The sequence below is a fragment of the Hyaena hyaena genome, unplaced genomic scaffold (genome assembly GCF_003009895.1).
Source record: "Hyaena hyaena isolate Hyena2069 unplaced genomic scaffold, ASM300989v1 scaffold_3, whole genome shotgun sequence".
Lineage (NCBI taxonomy): Eukaryota > Metazoa > Chordata > Mammalia > Carnivora > Hyaenidae > Hyaena > Hyaena hyaena.
The window spans coordinates 8124296-8145993 of NW_024080635.1; the positions used below are offsets into that span (position 1 = coordinate 8124296).

A 21698-nucleotide genomic window follows, 5' to 3' on the forward strand; every position below is an offset into this window, starting at 1 on the left:
CTTTGGCCATGGTTTCTTGGATCACCTGATAAGGGCAAATAATAAAAATTGAGGGGCGCAGGACATCTGGGTGGCTCAGTTGGTTAAGCCTCCGACTTCAGCTCAGGTCATGATCTCACAGTTCGTGGGTTTGAGCCCCGCGCCAGGCTCTGTGCTGACAGCTCTGGAGCCTAGAGCCTGCTTCAGATTCTGTGTCTCCCTCTCTATCTCTGCGCCTCCCCCACTCACACTCTCTCTCAAAAATAAACATTAAAATTTTTTTTTTAATTTTAAAAAAAGGATTCTTTCTCCTTCCCTCTGCCTCTCTCCCCTGCTTGTGCTCATTTGCTCTTTCTCAAAAAAAAAGAGAAGAAGAAGAAACTTTAAATTATAGGTCATATTTAGAGGGCATGTGTTACATGCATAAGTCATTTCATTGTTTAGACAATTGTATAAGGTAGATACTAGTATCTATGACATTTTACAGATGAAGAAACTGAGGCTTGGAATAGGTCAGGTAATTTCCCCAAAGTCACCCAGATAGTCTGCCCCTAGGGGTTTCAGGATTATCCATTCTGGGTTAGCTTTATGGTAGGGTTTGATCCAGAAAGAGGCTTTCTAGTCTGGAGATAAAGATGGTGCTAGACTTTAGGGGACACATGCCCCTCCATCTGTCAATTTCTCTATCGTTCGCCATCTGACCATCTGTTTGACTCTTTTCCAAACCACCACGGGCATCGCTCTCTGGCTCTGCCATCCTTCCCACACCCGCCACCACGGCCCTGGGGACGGCTCCTGCTCCTCACGTCCGCCCTGCACTCTCCCACGTCTGGGTCAGAGATGGGCCCCTCCTCCCAGACAGATGCTCTCTGTGCTCTCCTACCCCTGACCCCCATCCATGAATGGCCTTCCTTCAAGACCCCACATCCTTCCGTGAAGCGTCATCTAACTCCCTCGGTCAAAGTCACGTTCCCCGGCACTGGCTCTGCACCTGAATCATAACCTCTGATCGTTTAAAGAGAATTATTTATTTATTTAAGTAACTGCTTACACCCAATGTGGGGCTCGGACTCACAAGCCCGAGATCAAGAGTCACAAGCTGTACCAACCGAACCAGCCAGGCGCCCCCGTGATTCCCTCTCGTACCACGGCTGGCTGTTTGCAGACCCGCGTCTCCTGTTCTCCCGTAGGCTCTGGGAGGGCAGAAGCTGGAGTTTCTATTTCCCAGAGCACTTAATGTTAGATTCTTAAAATACGTTTGATTTGCCAAATGAGCTCATTTGCCCTCTCACACCCTCTGCCTCGTAGGGACTTGGCCCTTCTTCTGAGCTGTGGACAGGGCAGGGGGAAGCAGCCAGAGGGGTATAGGATTAGAACTCTCCATCTCTCAGTTCTCCTTATCTCTATGTCTCTTTGACTGTCTACCTCATTCCCCTTACTCCAAAAAAGGCCTTCCCCTCAGGGTGCAGAACACAGCAGCCACCAGCTCAGGGGGACGGAGAGCTTCTTCCTGGAGTTCCATTCTACGAGAGGATTCCGATTGGCCAGGTGGGGTCACATGCCCATCCCTGTGACCAGGTGGGCAAGTTCATTACCTCAGATAAGAGAAATGGGAGAGCACCAGACAAAAACTCACTACTTCAACACACTGATGAGCTTCAGAAAGCTCAAAAGGTGAGAGCATTTTACTAATTGGTGAACTGGTCAGATTTTAGCAAACTCATAAGTAAGCATTGTTTTTTTAACTGGTGTTTATTTTTCACCACCTAACTTTGATTCTAGGTGAGATATGAGTAAATTTTTTTTTAATGTTTTATTTATTTTTGAGAGAGACAGAACATGAGCAGGGGAGGGCCAGAGAGAGAGAGAGACAGAATCTGAAGCAGGCTCCAGGCTCTGAGGTCCAACCTGTCAGCACAGAGCCTGATGCGGGGCTCGAACCCACACACTGTGAGATGATGACCTGAGCTGAAGTCGGATGCATATCCAACTGAGCCACCCAGGTGCCCCGAGATATGAGTAAATTTTAAGTGTGTCTTATAAATATGCCCAAATAACTGGTGGTATAGAGGTTTCTTTTCTTTTTTAAAGATACCTTCCTTTTAAAAAATGTTTATTCTTGAGAGAGAGAGAGGGAGAGAGCATGGGCAGGGGAGGAGCAGAGAAAGAGAGAGACACAGAATCCAAAGCAAGCTCCAGGCTTCAAGCTGTCACCACAGAGCCGGAAGTGGGGCTCGAACCCATGAACCCTGAGATCATGACCTGAGCCGAAGTAGGAGGCTTAACCGACTGAGCCCCCCAGGCACCCCTGGAGGTTTCTGACATTCCATGATATTTACCACAGAACTTCCTTGTGATCATGATGCTGAGTGACAGAGGACACAGCGCCGTCCGTATTACCCTCAGAGACACGCACCGTACACTCCGAGTCCATAAAGAACATTATTCAATCACTCCTCTAGAATTTTGATCAGGTAAGCCGCTTTACATTATGACTTCCTGGGGCTGCATTTACTTAAACATGTAAAGATCCAGAGACGGAAGTAATACCACACTTCTTTTTCCTTAGATTTGCTCACTTAAAACTTTTTTACTCTCCTACTCTATCCTTCCATTCTTTTTTCTCAGTGTAAATTTATTTTTTATTGTTTAAAACTGTTATTTTATTTAAGAGAGAGGGAACTAGAGCAGGTGGGGGGAGGGGCAGAGAGAGAGAAAGAAAGAGAGGAAGAGAATCTCAAGCAGACTCCACACTCAGTGTGGAGGCCCACACAGGGCTTGATCCCATGACCCAGGGATCCTGACCTGAGCCAAAATCAAGAGTCGGACGTTCAAGTGACTGAGCCACCCAGGCACCCATTTTTATTTTAGTGTAAATTTTTATTCACAAGATTGCAATACTGTCTCCAGTATCAAATTCCAGAACTCTTTTCCATTACTTCTAACAGAAACATGGTACCTGTAAGTAATCACTCCCCCATCTCTTCACCCCACCCCCCATCTCTGACAACCACTAAACTACTGTCTTAGAGACTTTCCTATTCCAGACATTTCTTAAAAATGGAATCATACAATATGTGGCCTTTTGGTCTGGGTTCTTATCCTTGGCATGTTTTCAAGGCTCATCCAAGTTGTAGGATGGACTTTTCATCCCTGTTTGTGGCTGAAAATACACCATTACGTGGCTGCACCACATTTGGTTTATTCATTCACCAACTGGTGGATTTGGGATGTTTGCACTTTTTGGTTATTATCTGTACTGCTGCCATGAACATAATATACAACCTTTTGGGTGGAAATATGTTTCTAATTCTCTTGGATATATATGCCTTGAAGCAGAATTTCTGGGCCATGTGGTAACTCTATGTTTAATTTGTTGGGGAACTGCCATGCTGTTTTCCAGAGCAGCTACACCATTCTACATTTCTACCAGCAGCTCATCTTTTCTTATTTTAGCCATTTTGGTGGGTATGAAACAGTATCTCATTGTTGCTATGATTTATGTTCCCTTGATGACTAATGATGGTATCTTTTCTTTTTAAATGGATATTTATTAATTTTTTAATGGTTTATTTATTTATTTCTGAGAGAGAGACAGCGTGAGCAGGGGAGGGTCAGAGAGAGAGGGAGACACAGAATCTGAAGCAGGCTCCAGGCTCTGAGCTAGCTGTCAGCACAGAGCCAGATGCGGGACTCGAATCCACGAACTGTGAGATCATGACCGGAGCCAAAGTCGGACACTTAACCGACTAAGCCTCCCAGGTGCCCCCATGGTGAGTGTCTTTTCGTGCATTTACTGGCTATTTGTGTATCTTTGAAATGTCTGTTCAGTTCTTTCATGGGTTCCATATGTTCCCCCAGAATTCATGTACGTGGCCTGTCTGTGAAATGGGGTCTTTGCAGACATAATTAGGTTAATGTGAGATCACACTGGATTAGGGTGAACTCTGAATCCAATCTTTGTCCTTATAAGAAGAGGGAAATTTGGACATGGATACACACAGACAAAGCCACATAGAGAAGGAGATTGCAATGGTGTTCTATAAGCCAAGGAATGCTAAGGATTTCCAGAAACCCCCAGAGGCCAGGAGAGGGGCACAGAACAGATCTGCCCTCCGAGCTCCCATGTGCCACTAACCCCGCTGAAACCTTATCTCAGACTTCTGGCCTCTAGCAATGTGAAAGAATACATTTCTGCTGTTTTAAACCACTTTGCTTGTGGTACTTTGTTGTAGCCACTCTAGGAAACAATACCAGCTCCTTTGCCCATTTTTAAATTGGACTATTTGTCATATAATGCATGTGACTTAATTCCTTCCTTACAGTTATGTTTTTTAACATGTTTAATATTATGTTTAGTAGCATCATTAACTTCAAAAGCATATGTTCTTGTTTTAACTTTTGATTTAAGTCACCTCTGCATCCAGCGTGGGGCTCGAACTCACGACCCTGAGAGCAAGAGTCACATGTTCTTCCTACTGAGCCAGACAGGCACCCTGGCATTTTGGTTTTATGAGGACTTCATATGTCCATATTTCTTTATGTTTATTTCCTCCCCACTTGCTCTATCCTTGAAATGACTTTAAATATATATTCTTATATTTGTTAGGAAAAGTCACATAACTTGTAAGGAAACATAAGGGAGAAGAGAGACGATGCACGTGGCTGAGTGTCTTTGAGTAAATGCCTTACTCTGTTCTTGGCGCTCATTCGTTCATTTGTACAACAAGCACCTATTGTGTGCCTTCTCGACAATGACAAAGGCATCCACTCTGCCCTTCAGCGTGGATTCTAGTGAAGGAAACCAGACATATAGATACTTGACCATCACTCACAGAATTAGTACTTCTATAGACTGAATATTTGTGACCCCACCCCCCACCCCATTCATCTGTTGAAATCCTAAGCTACGTGACGTGATGGTATTGGGAGGTAGGACCTAGGAGAGGAGTAGGTCTCGAGGGGAAGGACCTCAAGAATGGGATTAGTGTCCTTATAAAAGGTGCCCCATGGAGCTCCCTAGTCCCCTCCACCATGGAAGATGCAGTGGAAAGATGGCTGACTGCCTATAAACGAGGAAGCTAGTCCTCACCAGACACCGTTTGTGCTGGAACCTTGATCTTGGAGTTCCAGCCTCCAGAAATCAACGTCTGTTGCTGACAAGCACTCAGTCTACAGTATTTTGTTGTAACAGCCCAAACAGAATAAAACAGTTACCTTCCCATTCCTAGGTTCCTTTACTAAAACGAATGCATCGAGTTCAACACTAAGCTTCAAAGTTGGTGCAGTGAAGTGAACGGCCTTTAAAAAATTAACAGGCTTTGTTTTTTAGAGCAATTTTAGGTTTATAGAAAAATGAACAGAAAATAGTTTCCATATATCCCGTCACCTCTTTTCCTATTTTAATGCCTTAAAAAATCTTATTACTGGGGCGCCTGGGTGGCTCAGTTGGTTGAGCATCCAACATCCGCTCAGGTCATGATCTCACGGTTCATGAGTTCGAGCCGTGCATCAGGATCGCTGCTGTCAGCACAGAGCCTGCTTCAGATCCTCTCTTCCCCCTTCTCTCTCTGTACCTCCCCACCTCGAGCTCTCTGTCAAAAATAAATAAACCTTTAAAAAAATCTTATTGCCTACATGTCCACTCTAAAAAAAAGATATAAACAAAAAGAAGATAAGGGTTACCCATAATCCCCTTATTCAGACATTACTATTAAAAATATCTCAGTGTAAGGGCACCTGGGTGACTCAGTCAGTTGAGCTTCCCACTTGGGCTCAGGTCATGATCTCATGGTTTGCAAGTTCGAGCCCCACATTAGGCTCTGTGCTGACAGCTCAGAGGCTGGAGCCTTCTTCGGATTCTGTGTCTCCCTCTCTCTCTCTGCTCCTCCTAGCTTGTGCTCTCTCTCCCTCTCTCTCTCTGCTCCTCCTCGCTTGTGCTCTCTCTCCCTCTCTCAAAAATAAGTAAAAACATTAAAAAAAAAATATTTCAGTGTATAGCCCTCCAATCTTTTCTGTGTGCAAATACAGGTTGTCTATTTTATAAAAATGAAATCTTATCCTACACCCTTTATAACTTAAAGCTAGTTTTGTTGCACTTTTCATGTTTTTATGATTGGAATCATAATCTCTTTACAATTTGTCTTTAAAAGGTTGGCCGTCTTGCAGAAGGGCCTGAGCTGTAAGCAAACAGGATTATCTTAAGTTACCCATAACCAGGACCAAAGTACAAATGTGTTTTTCTCCTGGATAAGAATGTCCTCCAAACATTGACACCTCACTGGTTCTTTTCACCTTCAGTGTCCGCCTGACTCCATCTGCGGGCATTTCCCAGTGGGCTGACTCTCTGGGGAAATGTGGCAAATGCAGGGACCTATGGAATCAGAACAGAATGAGAGACAATCTCCCCAGTCTGAGTCTTGCTTCAGAGAAAGCAAGATATTTAGTCATTGCGTATTTTTTTATTGTATTTTGGCTATAAAACAAATTTAAAAAAATGTAGTCAAGGAGTAAAAATACAAACCAATCTAACTGAAAGAATTCTCACTGGAGGCTAACTCTTTAAAGATGTGGTTCTCCTGGGGTGCCTTAGGGGCTCAGTCGGTCAAGCCTCTGACTCTTGGTCTCGGCTCAGGTCATGATCTCACAGTTTGTGAGTTGGAGCCCCATGCTGGGCTCTATGCTAACAGCGCAGACCCTGCTTGGGATTCTCTGTCTCCCTCTCTCTTTGCCCGTCCCTGACATGTACGCTCTCTGTCTCATAAATAAATAAGTAAATAAATAATAGACAGATATTTTTAAAAAATGTGGTTTCTCTGTGACTAGTTTAGGACTGGACCTGCCTCACAGGTCAACTATTAAGGATAAATGACACAGGGGTGCCTGGGTGGCTCAGTCAGTTAAGCGTCTGGCTTCAGCTCAGGTCATGATCTCATGGTTTGTGGGTTCGAGCCCCACATCAGGCTCTGTGCTGATAGCTAGCTCAGAGCCTGGAGCCTGTTTCAGATTCTGTATCTCCTCCTCTCTCTGACCCTCCCCTGTTCATGCTATCTCTCTCTCTCTCTCAGATATAATAAAACATTTTAAAAAATCAAAATTTATTAAAAAAAAGAATAAATGACACAAGCCATTATTTCTCAATAAAACTAGGAGAAAAACATTTAAAAAAAAAGAATAAATGATACAAGAAGAGACACTTAGCAAGCATGGCTGGTCAGTGTCAAGACGCCCAAGCTTGGCCCGAGCCCTGAGCACCGGCCTTTCGCCAAAGAGGGGTGAAGGAGCCCTGTGGGCTGCACAAATGCCACAGAACCAGAGGAAACCACGCAGGCTGCCACGGACACGGACAGGGCTTCCCCTGCTCTGTGACTAGTTCAGTTCACCTTGCAGACAGCAGCAGAGAGATGGGTAAGACGGTCCCCCACACATCCCTCTCACCTGCCAATGCTGGGAGCAGGCCCCAACCACAATTCTGCGACCTTCCGCACCCTGGTGACTGGGTCATTTCCACCTACTCTTCTGGCTGCCTGGTAAGTAAGTCCCAGAACAAAAAGCAGCCAAGTCTTTGGCCCTGGGAGCAGGTGGCACTGGTAAGTCAACGCTCAGGGGCTGCTTCTCATTTGCAAAGGAGAACAAATCTCTGTTGCAGACTTTCCAACAGTTGCCAGAAATCTCTAGTGAATAATCTGGGAAAAGGACCAAAGTTATCAAGGAAATAATAGAAGACGAGTAAATGTGGCTTCTAAAATCCCTTTTATTCAAAGGATTCGTTCAGGCAGCTTCCGAGAAATCATTTTTGGTCTGATTAGCTCCTTTGGGGCCCAGAGGCTTGGTAAAATCTCCTAGGACAGAAGAATGTAAAAATTTCCATTAAAGATCTTAATTATTCAAGCGAAATAAGTCAGTCAGAGAAAGATAGAGATCATATGATTTTACCTCTATGTGGAATTTGAGAAACCTAACAGATGAACGTGGGGAAGGGGAGGAAAGAGAAGATAAAAGCAAGAGGGAGGCAAACCATAGGAGACTCTTGACTACAGAGAACAAACTGAGGGTTGACTGGGGTGGGAGATGGCGGGGTGGGTTAAATGGGTGACAAGCATTAAGGAGGACACTTTGGGGATGAGCACTGGTGTCATGTGTAAGAGAGGAATCACTGTGTTCTACTCCTGAAGCCAAGACTATGCTGTATGTTACCTAACTTGAGAATGAATGAATAAAATAAAAAGGTAGATGAAAAAGAAAACATTTAAATATTTTTTTAAAGTAAAAAAAGAAAACTCAATTATTCAAAACACATTGAAGGAAGATAGCACCAGGCCAAGAATTCTCTTCATTACTTCTCTGAAGCAAAAGGAAATGGCGAATCTAGAGTCAAACTGCATGCAACGCTGATTCATTTGTAGCTCAGATGACAGCAACTGACAGGTGTATATTTTCCCCACCACAGGGGAGCACAACTAATAAAGAATCTATGTAACTTAGCAGGAGTCAGCATTTACATATACACATCTAGCAATGGAGCAGGTGGTACCTGATATTTTTCTGAAATATTTACCCCAAACGGCATAAGCATCTCCAATGAAAGCTGCATTTTACCTAAACAAATCACAGCAAAAACAGTTTCCTCTAGATCAATAATAGTAATAGCACACAATTTTAAACTAACTTTAATGTAGAATCACAGGAGGAAAAAGATAGAGTTATTAATAGTTTTTAAAATGACTATATGAAGGGTATATAAAGTCTAATAATAAAGTAGACTTCTTAGTTCACAGCACATCCTCATCACTGACACATAAGATGCCTCATGTGTGTATATATGTGGTCAACACAGATCTTTTTATTTGTATATATTCTTGCACAACGCACTACTGTCTTTGTATTTTAATTTATGTAACGCAAGTGTTACACACATCTCGCTGATTACTTTTGTCACGAGGGTCTAGCGCCCACATAGCTGGGTAGATGGCTACTCTGTCCTAAGCTTCTCCATGAGGTCAGTTTCCCAGGAGGGGACACCAGCTTCCTTCCATAAATGATGGTGCAATAAACATTCTCATTGTGTCTCCTCATGGACCTGTCTGAGGATACCTTTGGGATATGCCAGGAGCAGATCTGCTGAGTCAGAGATCTTGTCCTTATTGAAATGACTAAGCACTGCCACACAGGTCCTCAGAATAACTAAACCAATCCACACTTCTTCCTGTGTTACATCGGGTTCCCTATATCCACACCCTTTGGCTAAACTTGGTGTTATTTGCTTTTTACTTTTTTGAAAATCTAGTAGGTATAAAGTGGCATCTTGTTGCCTGAATTTATCCTTATCTGATTACTGAGTTTGAGTGTCTCTTGAAGGCTCCCTTTACTTTTCTGTCAATTACTGTTCATATTCTTTAGCCCATTTTCCCACTGGGCTGCTTTTTCTTTGGATTTGCCAAACTATCTTGTATATTTATTTATCCCATATTAGGATTGCAAATATCTTCTCCCTACTGTCTGTCGACATTGTCCATGGCATTCTTCACTGACTCTAAATCATTAGTTTTGGTGTAATCAAATAATTTGTACCTTATAGCTTATGTTTTTAAAGTTTTATCAAGTCTTTCCCTTCCTCTAGGTCACAGTGGTATTTTCCTATAATCCACTCTAGTAACTCTACAGTTTTACATCCTATATTCTAGTCTTTAACCCCATTGGAGTACATCTCTGTGTTTGATGGGGAACCAAGTTTTATTGACCTACATATACTAAACCTGTTTCTCTAGTACCATAGACTAGACAGTGTAACCTTCCTCTATTTACTTATGATGCTTCTTTATTGTATATTAAAATCTTCTGTAGAGGTACCTGGGTGGCTCAGTTGGTTTAAGTGTCTGACTACGGCTGAGGTCATGATCTCACAATTTGTGGGTTCAAGCCCCACGTCAGGCTCTGTGCTTGCTGTGTGGAGCCTGCTTAGCATTCTCTCTCTCTCCCTCTCTTTCTGCCCTTCCACCACTTGCACTCTTTCTCTCAAAATAAATAAATAAACTTAAAACATTTTTAAATCCTGTGTAGACAATGGTTGGTCTCTATTCTTTAAAAACAAAATCTCATGTGACTTTGTAGGTTGTCTTAATATTTGGTGGGACAAGTCCCCTATATTCTTTTTAAGGTTGTCTTAACTATTTGGTTTTTCAAAAATTCTTTTAGAATAAGTTTAATGAGTGTATTATTAAAAAACATAACTGGAGTTTTGACAAAGATTCCATTGTATTTATAATTTGGAAAAAATTTGACATTCCTAAAATATGAAGTTGTTTAGGCATGCACTTAAATTATCCATGTCCTTATTAGAGTTCGAAAGTTTGTTTATGCCAATGCTTTATTGCAATTATGAGTGTTATCTGATTGCTTATGTTTTGGTCATTGATGGTGTAAGGACATGCTACTGATTTTTCTAAGTTATTCCTGTATTCTCTGCCGAACTTTTGTAGATTCTAATAGTTTTATCAATTTGGTTTTCCCATTCATTCAATCAGGAAGGCCCTTCTGATGCCCCAACCTCAAAACTGTCCTCCTTAGAGAAATTGATAAAGAAATTTAAATTCACAAACCTATCTTTTAATCAGGCTCCAAGTCAAGATTTTAGTAAAATGTTGGGGCGCCTGGGTGGCTCAGTCAGTTAAGCGTCTGACTTAGGCTCAGGTCATGATCTAACGGTTCGTGGGTTCGAGCCCCGTGTCAGGCTCTGTGCTGATAGCTAGCTCAGAGCCTGGAGCCTGTTTCAGATTCTGTCTCCCTCTCTCTCTGACCCTCCCCTGCTCATGCTGTCTCTCTCTCTCACAGAAATAAATAAAACATTAAAAGAAATAAAAAGATTTTTGTAGAATGTTTCTCTAAATGTTCTGTGGACAGCAGTGCAATGAAACGCTTTTGGTCAAAAGGGCTCTATAGCTAATTAGACTTGATAAACACGGTATATAGTCTTTTGTAGACCAGAATGCACAAATTCAAAAGCTCCTAGAAACACTGCAATACAGCAACTGTCCAACTTTTCCAGGCATTTTGACAGTAACCTTTTCACAAATAACATTACTATTTAAATACCTAATCTACAACTTCTATTTATACCTCCTATGTCTCAGAAGATTGGGGGACATTTAGCAAGATTTGAGATGTTGCTCATGCGTGTAAGAATTTTAATCTTTTCTCCTTCTAGGTTAGAACCATATTGTGATATGTTCAGAGAAGGCTGAGGGAATTTCTGCCCACTCCCGCTCTCTAGTTTAACATGCGTCTTGGTGATCACCGGACCCCGACACATACACTGTTGAATTTAAGTTTTAAGTCAGTGTAGTTTTTTAATTAAAAATTTTTTAAGGTTTTATTTATTTTTGAGAGACAGAGCATGAGCAGGGGAGGGACAGAGAGGGAGACACAGAATGTGAAGCAGGTTCCAGGCTCCGAGCTGTCAGCACAGAGCCTGACGTGGGGCTCAAACCCACAAGCCATGACATCATGACCTGAGCCGAAGTTGGACGCTTAACTGACTGAGCCACCCAGGTGCCCCAAGTCAAGTCTATTTTTATGAGGTAAATTACTTTTATTCTCATATATAAATTACCTTTATTCTTATATATTCTATGCTGCATTAAAAAAATCATTTTATTCTCAGGTTATCCACAGTGGTTCTACAACTTGGGAGTTGCAGCCCACGAATCCTTAGCTCAAGTGCAATTTCATGCCAAGACCACTGTGCACAAGGAATGCAGGTGGGCTTGAAGCAGGGTGCAAGGTCCCAGGGACCTGGGAGCCTGGCTCCCCCTGGAGGCAGCCCTGAGCAACACAGCTTGGAAAAGCATCTGTTAAAGGAGAAACATCCGGGGCTAATCCACTTAGTTTTACTGAAACAAACGAATCACTTGAGAATTCTAAGAACCTTTGAATCCTAATACTCTTCTCCTAAAAAATTAAAGATTTCAGTTTAACAGAGTAGGGGGGCAAGGTCCACCTGGAATAGGGGCAGGAAACTATGGTTCTAGCCCCAGGTTGGCTACCATCCAGATATATGAACTTGGCAATGACTCTTGAGCCATTTGCTCATAAGGATGCATGTGCGGGGCTGTGGAAGCTGCTGGATAGATGGTGTTTGGAACTGTTATGCTGAGCTCTCCTAGGGGCTAGATGCCCTTCCGGTCCTCACTTCTCCCTCACTCCCCCCCCCTTTTTTTTATGTTTATTTATTATCGAGACAGAGAAACAGAACATGAGTACGGGAGGGGCAGAGAGAGAGGGAGTCACAGGATCAGAAGCAGGCTCCAGGCTCCGAGCAGTCAGAACGGGGCCTGACGCGGGGCTCAAACCCACGAACCGCGAGATCATGGCCTGAGCTGAAGTTGGACGCTTAACCGACTGAGCCACCCAGGCACCCCTCCCTCACTCCCTTTAAAGGGCATAGCTGTTCACCTTTTTTTGGTAATCATTTTACATTAATCTTTATGTAAGATTTCATTAGAACAAAGAATAGTGTTCTGTGGCTGAAGAATAAGTACATGTTTAAACAATCACTGCACTAGATAACCTTTACAGTCATTTTTAGCTTCAGCATTTGGATTTAGAGAATTTTTTTTTTTTTTATACCAAGACAGAAAATAAGCCTTTACCTGGAGTGAATCATTTTTTAACTCAGGATAAACCCGGGTAAAAACTTTTCTTGGTAAAGAACTCAAACCATCATGGTTGTTTCCAGAATCTGCAGCGAGTCAACACCTTTAACTCTGGCACAGCACAGGATTAATGATCAGCTGGGATCTACTAGTTAAAGTAGGCTCCACACCCAACATGGGGCTCAAACTTACAACCCCGAGATCAAGAGTCACCTGCTCTACTGTCTGAGCCAGCCAGGTATCCCCGTGTAGATGATATTTATTAAAAATAGTACAAAGGGGGTACCTGGGTGGCTCAGTCAGTTAAGCGTCCGACTTCGGCTCAGGTCTTGATCTCACGGTTCATGGGTTCGAGCTCCGCATCGGGCTCTGTGTTGACAGCTAGCTCAGAGCCTGGAGCCTGTTTCAGATTCTGTATCTCCCTCTCTCTCTGCCCCTCCCCTGCTCATGCTGCCTCTCTCTCTCTCTCTCTCTCTCTCTCTCAGAAATAAATAAAGCATCAAAAAATTTTTCTTAAATAAGACTTTCTATTAAAAAATAGTACAAAGAACTCCATTCAATGGATTGATTTTTTTTAAAAAAAACCCTAATTTTATTTTTATTAGCTTTAAAAACAAAACTTGTTACAAATAATCACAAGGATTCCAAAAACATTACATTCAGCTTTTGTCACTTTGATAGGACAAGGAACGTTTACATGTCCTTAAAATACAGGACAGCCAAAGGTGACAAATAATGAACTACCACGAAGTATGGACGGTCACTTCAAGCACACTAAAATACAGAACACACGTATGTAAATTACTGACCAGTTTTCAGAAGGACAATGAACACTCACTATACTTGACAGTACCAGAAAAGTACGTGTCCCGGAAGGTAACACAAGATCACAAACACGTTCAGATGAAATAGTAGTCCAACGCCTGGGTTCAATGGAGACAGAAATGACTGGAAAACTCTTCTTAAAGCTGGAGGACATGCATGCTGCAGCAGAAACGTGAATCTCTCCTGTCGGGGCACCCCCACCCCGGGGTGATATGCAGTGGGAAGAGGATGGTGTGGCAACGTGAGTAGCCACCTTTCTCTCTCTGCAGTCCCCAGTCTGGGTAGGAAGCCCGGGCACTAAACAGGAAACTCTACAGGAAGCACGTGTCATCTACAGAGAGATCTTCCGTTATGACAGAACTAACACTCAGTCGAAGCTGTGCAGGAAACTCCAAGGATCTGCAGAAGGTGATTGATTTTTGCTTCAAAAGGAAACACAGTTTGCAAGAGACACCACGTGTCTAATGTAGTGAAAGGTCTTTACACTTTTGTTTAAATGGATGGAGACACTTTGACTCAGCTCAACATTCGTTTTTCTTAAGCGTGGCAGGAAACTTCTATTTTGAACGTGACCATTTTTATGATCTTTTTTGGTCGGTAAAACCTAGCAGTTGTTGTGATTTCCTGTTGCTTTGTGGCTTGTGTGTTTGGTATAAAAATGACACTCTTCTAGGTATTGGCATTTTCCTGATTCACAGTTAAAGACAACGATGGCATTCCAAAGAAGGTGATGTGGCTGGCCCGGACCGCAAGGGGAGTCTATAACGCATTTGTCAAATTGTTGAACAAGGTTCATAAACTTTATTCTTCAAATTTACTTAACTTTTTAAAAAGTGAGCTTCTATTACAATGGACTTACGTCCCAGCTAGGAGGAACAAATCCTCTCATCTTTTGTTCCCTTATATTGTCACACGGGTAAGTCATCTGTTTCCTTTTGTGCACGACGATGCAAACACAGCTGTGGAAACCAGAAGCGCGGTGAGCGGGAAAGGAAGGTTGACCAGCTTCACCTGGGTGATGGGTATGAAAGTGTACGCCTCCAGAGAAAAAGGAGATACCAGCAGACAGGGAATTCTGACGCCCCAAAGGAGTTCAGACATTTTCCATTGCTTAATCATGTTTGAGATCTTCCCTTTTAAAAATAAAGCTATGGTGCGTAAGAGAGTCTATATAAAAACATGAAGCACAGGTCAGCCTTCAACCTTTTACGAGCACTGGGTGACAGCGTCATGCCACCGCAAACTATTTCCAAATCCGATGAGATCTCATGTTGCTTCATTAGAGTCACATCTCAAGTGTGACTGTTCATACTTTAATCTCATTACCAATAAAATCGAGGAAAGCCCACACAAAGTGTCACCATCATTGCTGGCTACCAAAATGACATCATTTCATTAGATTCCAATCCCAACAGTATGATGATAATGGAAACACAAACACGGAACATAACTTCATTCATGAAATTCTAAGTCACCACCTTCATCTGATGTTTCTTGTCCACTGTATCCTTTGAGGGAGGATACAATTCTTTTTCTTTTTTTGTTTGTCTGTTTTCTTATGACACAGATTCACCACTTCTGAGGGTCTCTAAGAGGCCCTACGCAAGGAGAAAGAAAAGGCCCGGGTGGGAACTGGGGATGCCAATCTAGTCCCTGCGAGCTTTGAAACAAGACACATCACCTCAGTTTTCTCCTCTGTGTCACACACGGTGTAGAGTACGTCATTTCCAAAGCCGCCTTCAGAGGCTCAGATTCTGAGAGAATCTAGTCTCTTCACTTTCCATCACAATGGTTTTCAGAGATGGAATCGCCAGGAGTGGGAAACAAAATGGCCGTTTTCTAAAAGCACGACAGTGCTGTTCCGGCCCTGTCTCCTGGCACCTCTGATTCAAACACACCATGTTCTATTTGGAACCTTTATGTTGAGCTTAAAAGTTCCTGGGAGCATTTACCGGGCTCTTAGTTATGTGGATGGGGTTAGTGTATAAAATCTCAAGAAGCAGACAGTAAGAAGATTAGTGTGCTCCCCTCCTGCTCTCAGCTTCGCAAGGCAAGGGAACTGTTTTCACCCTTTCTGCCTCTTAGCACTTTCAACTAGTAGATGCTCACACTAGCACACTTCTTAAATGGGCAGATTTCTGGTTTTATCAGCTGGGTACGCTACAACAAGCCAGAAGATAAGAGCCGATGCACTGCAGGTTCTGTTGACTGTTCTCATTAAGTGCTATGATGTTCCTATCCCTCACAAATTGTTTTTTTCCTAACACAAAGCATCATTTTCTTTCCTCACAATGCTCTAAATAATTTGATTCCCGAGAAGAAGTTATGATTTCTAAAGAGCACATGGCTACTCTACTATCAGTTCAAACTAAGTAATAACTCAACTTCAGACAAGAAAACTGTAGCTAAACTTATTAAAAGGAACTTAAAAGAAGAACACGAGACTCATCTCTTACAAGACGGTTACACGAGCTAGATATAAAAATAGCCAAAAAAGGACAGAGACCATCATGCTTGTTGAGAAACTGGTTAATTTCACAATATTTAAAAGTTAATGGGCATTTAGTCGTTTTTCTTTCAGCATTTACCTTATGGAACTATATTAGAGACAATGAAAATATTAATGTTCTCCATTCAGAAAAGTTTAATGTATATTAAATAATAGGTATTTTGTATTTAATATATATTTTATATTTAAGTTTTTCTTCAATTTATTCAATACTCTCAAAAGACAGAGAGTATTGCTCTGTTCCTCAAAAGAACAGAGAAAAAGAAAACATTCAGGTAATTTGCACTGCTTGACTTTAAAAACAGGTTGTATACATTAGGGATAGATCATTCTTTAATTGGAAGGAAGACAAAGTCAAGCTGAATAATAAAACCTCATAGATTCTGATTACTTAGAAAATTATAGCTAATAAACATTACCTAAAAGGAAATACTAAAATTCCCACCTGTTGAAAACACACATATTTCCTGACTTACAGGGTCCATTCTGCAATGATTAGTGCAGCCAGATAAGATTGAAAACCGGCAAAATGGAAAACTGGGAATGCAAAGTAAATTTACCAAGAGGCTGTCAGTTAAAACTGCCAGACTACGATCTGAATTTAATAAACTGCTTACGGAATCACAAATTTCAACTGAATTTATACTGAAGCTTGGCAGTGATGGACATCTATAAATAAGAAAGTGCATCTTGTCAGAGTATCTGAGGGCAAGGAAAATATAGAAAACTTTCTTTTTGGCAATACGGTTTAGGTCCTCAGAAATAAATTCTCCGTAATAAGAACCTCTAAACCACAAAAACATGCTACTAAAAATGTATGGACACCCTGGCATGAATCTCTGTGTAGGGGCAGCCTCCTTGGTTTACGGACCCAAACTCCCATGTAGGCCCCTCACACACGTGCCAGGGGGCTCCAGACATCCGACACACACAGGAAACAGCACGGTGAACGGAGATCAGCAGGGCCACCTGACCAAAGCAAAGTTTTCTTAGTTATGTTTCTAAAAAGGGATTGCAAAGTCTGAACAGACCAGAGAAAGTTAAAAAGACTCTTGCTTCTGCTTTAGGGGGATTCAACTATCCACTTCTGAAACACAAGTAAGAAATGATCCTGGGCATAAAAGCCAGGGTATAAAAGACTGCACCAGAAACAAAAGTCTGACTATCTGAGTGATCTCGATTTCCCCCATCTTCCCCTAACTCAGAGAAAAAGAATATGTGTGCCTTTTCTTCCAAAGCCAGCTGGAAAATGTTTAAATAGGCCATTAGAAATGGTCTTTGGAAAATCTTTTAAGTACCTTTTCTAATTTAAAGTCGATGAAAGACACACACAGTAAGTTTAACACTGAAAAACTCAACAGGTGGCTGACGACAGTTGGGTATGCTACAGGCTAGCACGTGGTCACACACAGCAGATGGCACGAGCCACCTGAGGTCCGTCCTCATCAGTCAAACTCACTGGCGGTATGTCCTGCTTCCAAAGTAGCAGCTCTTTCTCCGGGAGAGGCGATGCACTGGGAGCAGTGGTCAGCGCATCAGTGTCCTCTTGAAGGAACAGTAACAGGGAGGAGAGTTACACCCACACAGATGTGGGCCACGTGATTCCAATAGTCAAAGCGAATTTGGCATTTCCTCCCCAAAGCTAAAGGAAAAACTACTTGAGAAAAATGATTCTCTCCGAAATGCTCTGTTTCAGATTTTTGTGCAAAAAGTGTCACATATCTGGAGGAACAATTGACCTTTGAGCAACAGATAGAGTAGCTGGACGCTACTATACCATGATAAAAGTACCCACACCAGATTACTAACATTGTATGATTATTTTTACATTCATAAAAATGCTACTGAACTCGGTGACCACAGCTTTAGATTCTGGGTACCCCATGCAAATGGAATCAGGGAAATTACCATTGCAGGAGGGAGCCAGGAATCAGGCAAATTTCCTAATTTGCTACTGCTGAAAAACTGGGCAAGACTTGCGACATGTTGGGGGCCAATCCTTTCATTCAAGTGCTGTTCGGAATATCTGTTAAAATCGTGACCAGGTAAAATCGGCTGCTACCCTGTGCAGCCAGGTCTGCGGCCCAGGCGGGGGCTCCCAGCCTCCCCTACACACAGCGTTCGCGCCAACGACCGGCAAGGCGGCAGAGGGGCACGGATCTCCGGTGCCGAGCCCATGAGGGCAGCTGCCTGGCACCACAACCAGGGGCCTCAAGGCGCCCCATCGAAGGCCTGGGGCTCACTCAGTGCTGTAGCTGGAGGTTCGGGGCGCCTCGTCTGGGTAATTTTCTGTTTGGGGTTTTTTGTTTCTTCTTCCTCTTCAGTTTCACTGTCACAAACGTGAACCACCACGCTTGGCGTCGACTCAGTTCCTGCGTGGAGCTCGTATTTCTCTCCTGTGGAGGTAAGCGGCAAAAAGAGGGGTCTGTCCTGAAGCTTCTTGTTCCCCAGTTTTGGCATTGGAGACGTGATATTGGAAGGGTCTTACACAGTTTTGCCTTTTCGAGAAATGAGCTAGTGAGGGCTACTGAGGTCTTGGGAGTTAAAATGGAAATGCTAACTACTATTCTATGGACAGTAGGAGTGAACTGCTTAACTTCAGAATGGTTTCGGTTTTCCTGCGGGAGATGCTTGGAAGGTGCCAGGTGGCATCGGCAAGCCCTTTATTACTTTTTTTTAATTGTTTAAATGTTTTTATTTTTTTGAGGGAGGGAGAGAGAAAGAGGCAGAGCGCCAGCAGGGGAGGGGCAGAGAGAGAGGGAGACACAGAATCCAAAGCAGGCTCCAGGCTCTGAGCTGTTAGCCCAGAGGCCGACACGGGGCTCCAACTTAAGAACCATGAGATCATGACCTGAGCCGAAGTTGGACACTTAACCCACTGAGCCACCCAGGTGCCCCTGCTGTGCCTTTTTAAAAAATTAACTTTTTATTATCAAAAATTTTAAATATATGCAAAGCTACGAGAAAAGTATAATGAACCTCCAGATACCCATCACCCAGATTAAAGAATCTCTCTCTTGCATCAGCAAGCCCTTTATTCTAGAATCTCACACATCCAAGATATAGCCTGTAATGTCTAATAACAACACGTGGCCATCTCCCCTCAAAAATGCCTCTTGTTTCCCTTTAGAAGAGGCATAACATTATTGTAGGTAGTCAACCAGCAATGGCAGTGATTTCTTATATTATTTTAAAGAGATGAGAGAAATCAAAGAAAAAGAAATAAACAATAAGTAGAAGAGAAGAATTTAGAAGGAATTGTATGGTATTGCCACTAATTCCTTGAAATAAGTATTCAATGTAGAAGTTGTCTGTCTGGCATTTTGATGGGACAGGGGAGAAGGTAACTGACATCTGCTAACATAGCCTGTTATATACTAGTAGAATCTGCAGCAGTTAAAACTGTGGTTACATTTATTGAGTATTATGTATGTATCATTTAATCCTTACACTGAATCCACACTGAAAGGGAGCTATTATGATCGCTACTTTAGATGAGAAAACAGGCACAGGATTTGGAGCTAAGTGGGGCGCCTGAGTGGTTCAGTTGATTAAGCGTCCGACTTCAGCTCAAGTCATGATCTCACGGTTCCTGGGTTTGAGCCCCGTGTAGGGCTCTGTGTTGACAACTCAGAGCCTGGAGCCTGCTTCAGATTCTGTGTCTCCCTCTCTCTCTGCCCCTCTCCCGCTTATACTATGTCTCTTTCTATCTTTTAAAACTAAACAAACATTGGGAAAAAATAATAAATTGGAGCTAAGTAGCTTGCTGAAGATCACAAAGTTAGCAGGGCACCGGGCTGGCTTAGTCAGTGGAACATGTGACTTTTGGTCTCAGGGTTGTGAGTTCGAGCCTCACATTGGGTGTAGAGATTATTTAAAAAATAAAATCTTAAAGGGGTACCTGGGTGGCTGTTGGTTAAGTGTCTGCCTCTGGCTCAGATCATGATCTCACAGTTCCTGAGTTCGAGCCCTGTATCCAGCTCTCTGCTGTCAGCACAGAGCTCATTTTAGACCTTCTGCCCCCCCACCCCGGCCCCTCCTCTGCTTACACACACTCTCTCTCAAAAATAAACATTTTAATTTTTTAAAAAATTTTTACTTATTTCTGAGAGAGAGAGAGACAGAGAGACAGCAAGAGAGAGCAGGGGAGGGTCAGAGAGAGAGGGAAACACAGAATCTGAAACAGGCTCCAGGCTCTGAGCTGTCAGCACAGAGCCTGACGCGGGGCTCGCATCCACGAACTGCGAGATCATGACCTGAGCCGAAGTCGGACGTTCAACCAACTGAGCCACCCAGGTGCCCCCAAAATAAACATTTTTTAAAAAAAAATCACAAAGTTAGCAAATGCTAGAGTTTGAACTCTAGGTTTATGTGACTTTATTCTCCCCTCTGATCACGTTGCTACCAGTTGGCCAGAACACAAATCACTGAATATGGCCTTTAATACACAAGTTTCTCAGGTTGGGACGCCTGGGTGACTCAGTTAGCTGAGCATCAGACTCTTGATTTTGGCTCAGGTCATGATCCCAGGGTGATGGGATCCAGCCCCACATCAGGCTCGGGGCTGAGTGTGGAGCCTGCTTGAGACTCTCCCTCTCTCTCTCTCTCTCTCTCTCTCTCTCTCTCCACCCCCACCCCCACCCTCCTGCTCCCCCCAACTTGTGCACTCTCTCCCTCTAAAAAACAAAAAAGTTTCTTGGGGAAGAAAACAGGAAAGAAGAGCGTCTGTTACCTGGTCCCAGTTTGGAAACCGCGCACAGTAGGTCATAATTTATGACAGGCGTTGCGTCCTCCCCCTGTTTCCAGCCCACTGGGGGCGACGCGGGAGGGGAGATGAGGAACTGTTTGACCGGCTGGGGTGGCAGCAAATAGGACTTGTCCCGTGCTTCCCCGGACATCTGGGCCTGTGGGCAAGGACGGAGAGTCTCAAAACCAGTGTGCAGCGGCGCTGTTTTGCTTCTCTCTAGGCTGTTAGCACCTCTTTGGAGACACGACAGCTGTCACCTCCCAGCCGCAGAGGGCGGGTGGGTTCAGTCTGCCCCGAGCACGCGGTGGCCCGGAGCCCACCCGCACTAGGTGCTCAACTGCTGCCTGAAAAAGTTAATCAATAAACAGATGATCGAACAATGACTGGTAATAAACCAGAATTCCGAATTTAGAGATTAGGTCATATCGTCTCCATCTCAAGCAGCTCCACTGAGAAATATCCTGGCAGCTCTCATTGAGGTTTCCATTTGGAGTGTGAGACAACAAACTTCTTCTTTTTTAAAGCTTATTTATTATTTTTGAGAGGGGGGAGGTGAGAGAGAGGGAGTGCGGGTGGGAGAGGGGGAGAGAGAGGGGAAGAGAGAGAAACGATCCCAAGCAGGCTCTACAATGTCAGAGTGGGACTCAAACTCATGAGCCCGGAGATCATGATCTGAGCTGAAATCAGGAGTCAGAGGCTTAACTGACTAAGCCATCCAGGAGCCTCCCCCTTCTCTTTTTTAAATTTTAAAGTTAAGACCAAGGGGGAAAATATTGGTTGAAAGTCCCACAGCCCACTTAATACATGAACAGAGGTCTAAAGCCTTTATGTCAATTCCTCTGGGGAGAAACTAGTCTCCAAGTCCCACTAGTGGGAATTAGAAGAGTAAGCACTTCCGGTTCTTGTAACCCACAGGCTCCCGGAAGTGGTCTCTTTGCACAGTCCTCGCCCCCCCCCCCCCCCCCCCCCCCCCCCCCCCCCCCCCCCC

The 21698-nt window shown here is 43.4% G+C and overlaps 1 protein-coding gene across 2 annotated transcripts in view; it reads right to left on the reverse strand.

Moving 5' to 3' along the window:
• Positions 1 to 7712: 7712 nt before the first annotated feature.
• RCAN3 (RCAN family member 3) overlaps positions 7713 to 21698 on the reverse strand; it is a 39325-nt gene continuing 25339 nt past the window's right edge. Inside the window, exons 1-3 of one of the 2 annotated variants that reach the window (XR_005528463.1) lie at positions 20696 to 20866; positions 16835 to 18359; positions 7713 to 7820 (exon numbers count right to left, since the gene is read on the reverse strand). Coding sequence is in view for 1 of the 2 variants with exons in the window: in XM_039232293.1 (XP_039088224.1) it covers positions 18175 to 18359; positions 20696 to 20867 (357 nt within the window). In the remaining variant the exon portion in view is untranslated. Of the gene's footprint in view, positions 7821 to 13203; positions 18360 to 20695; positions 20868 to 21698 lie in introns of those variants that run through there. The other variant, XM_039232293.1, reaches the window with a different exon arrangement.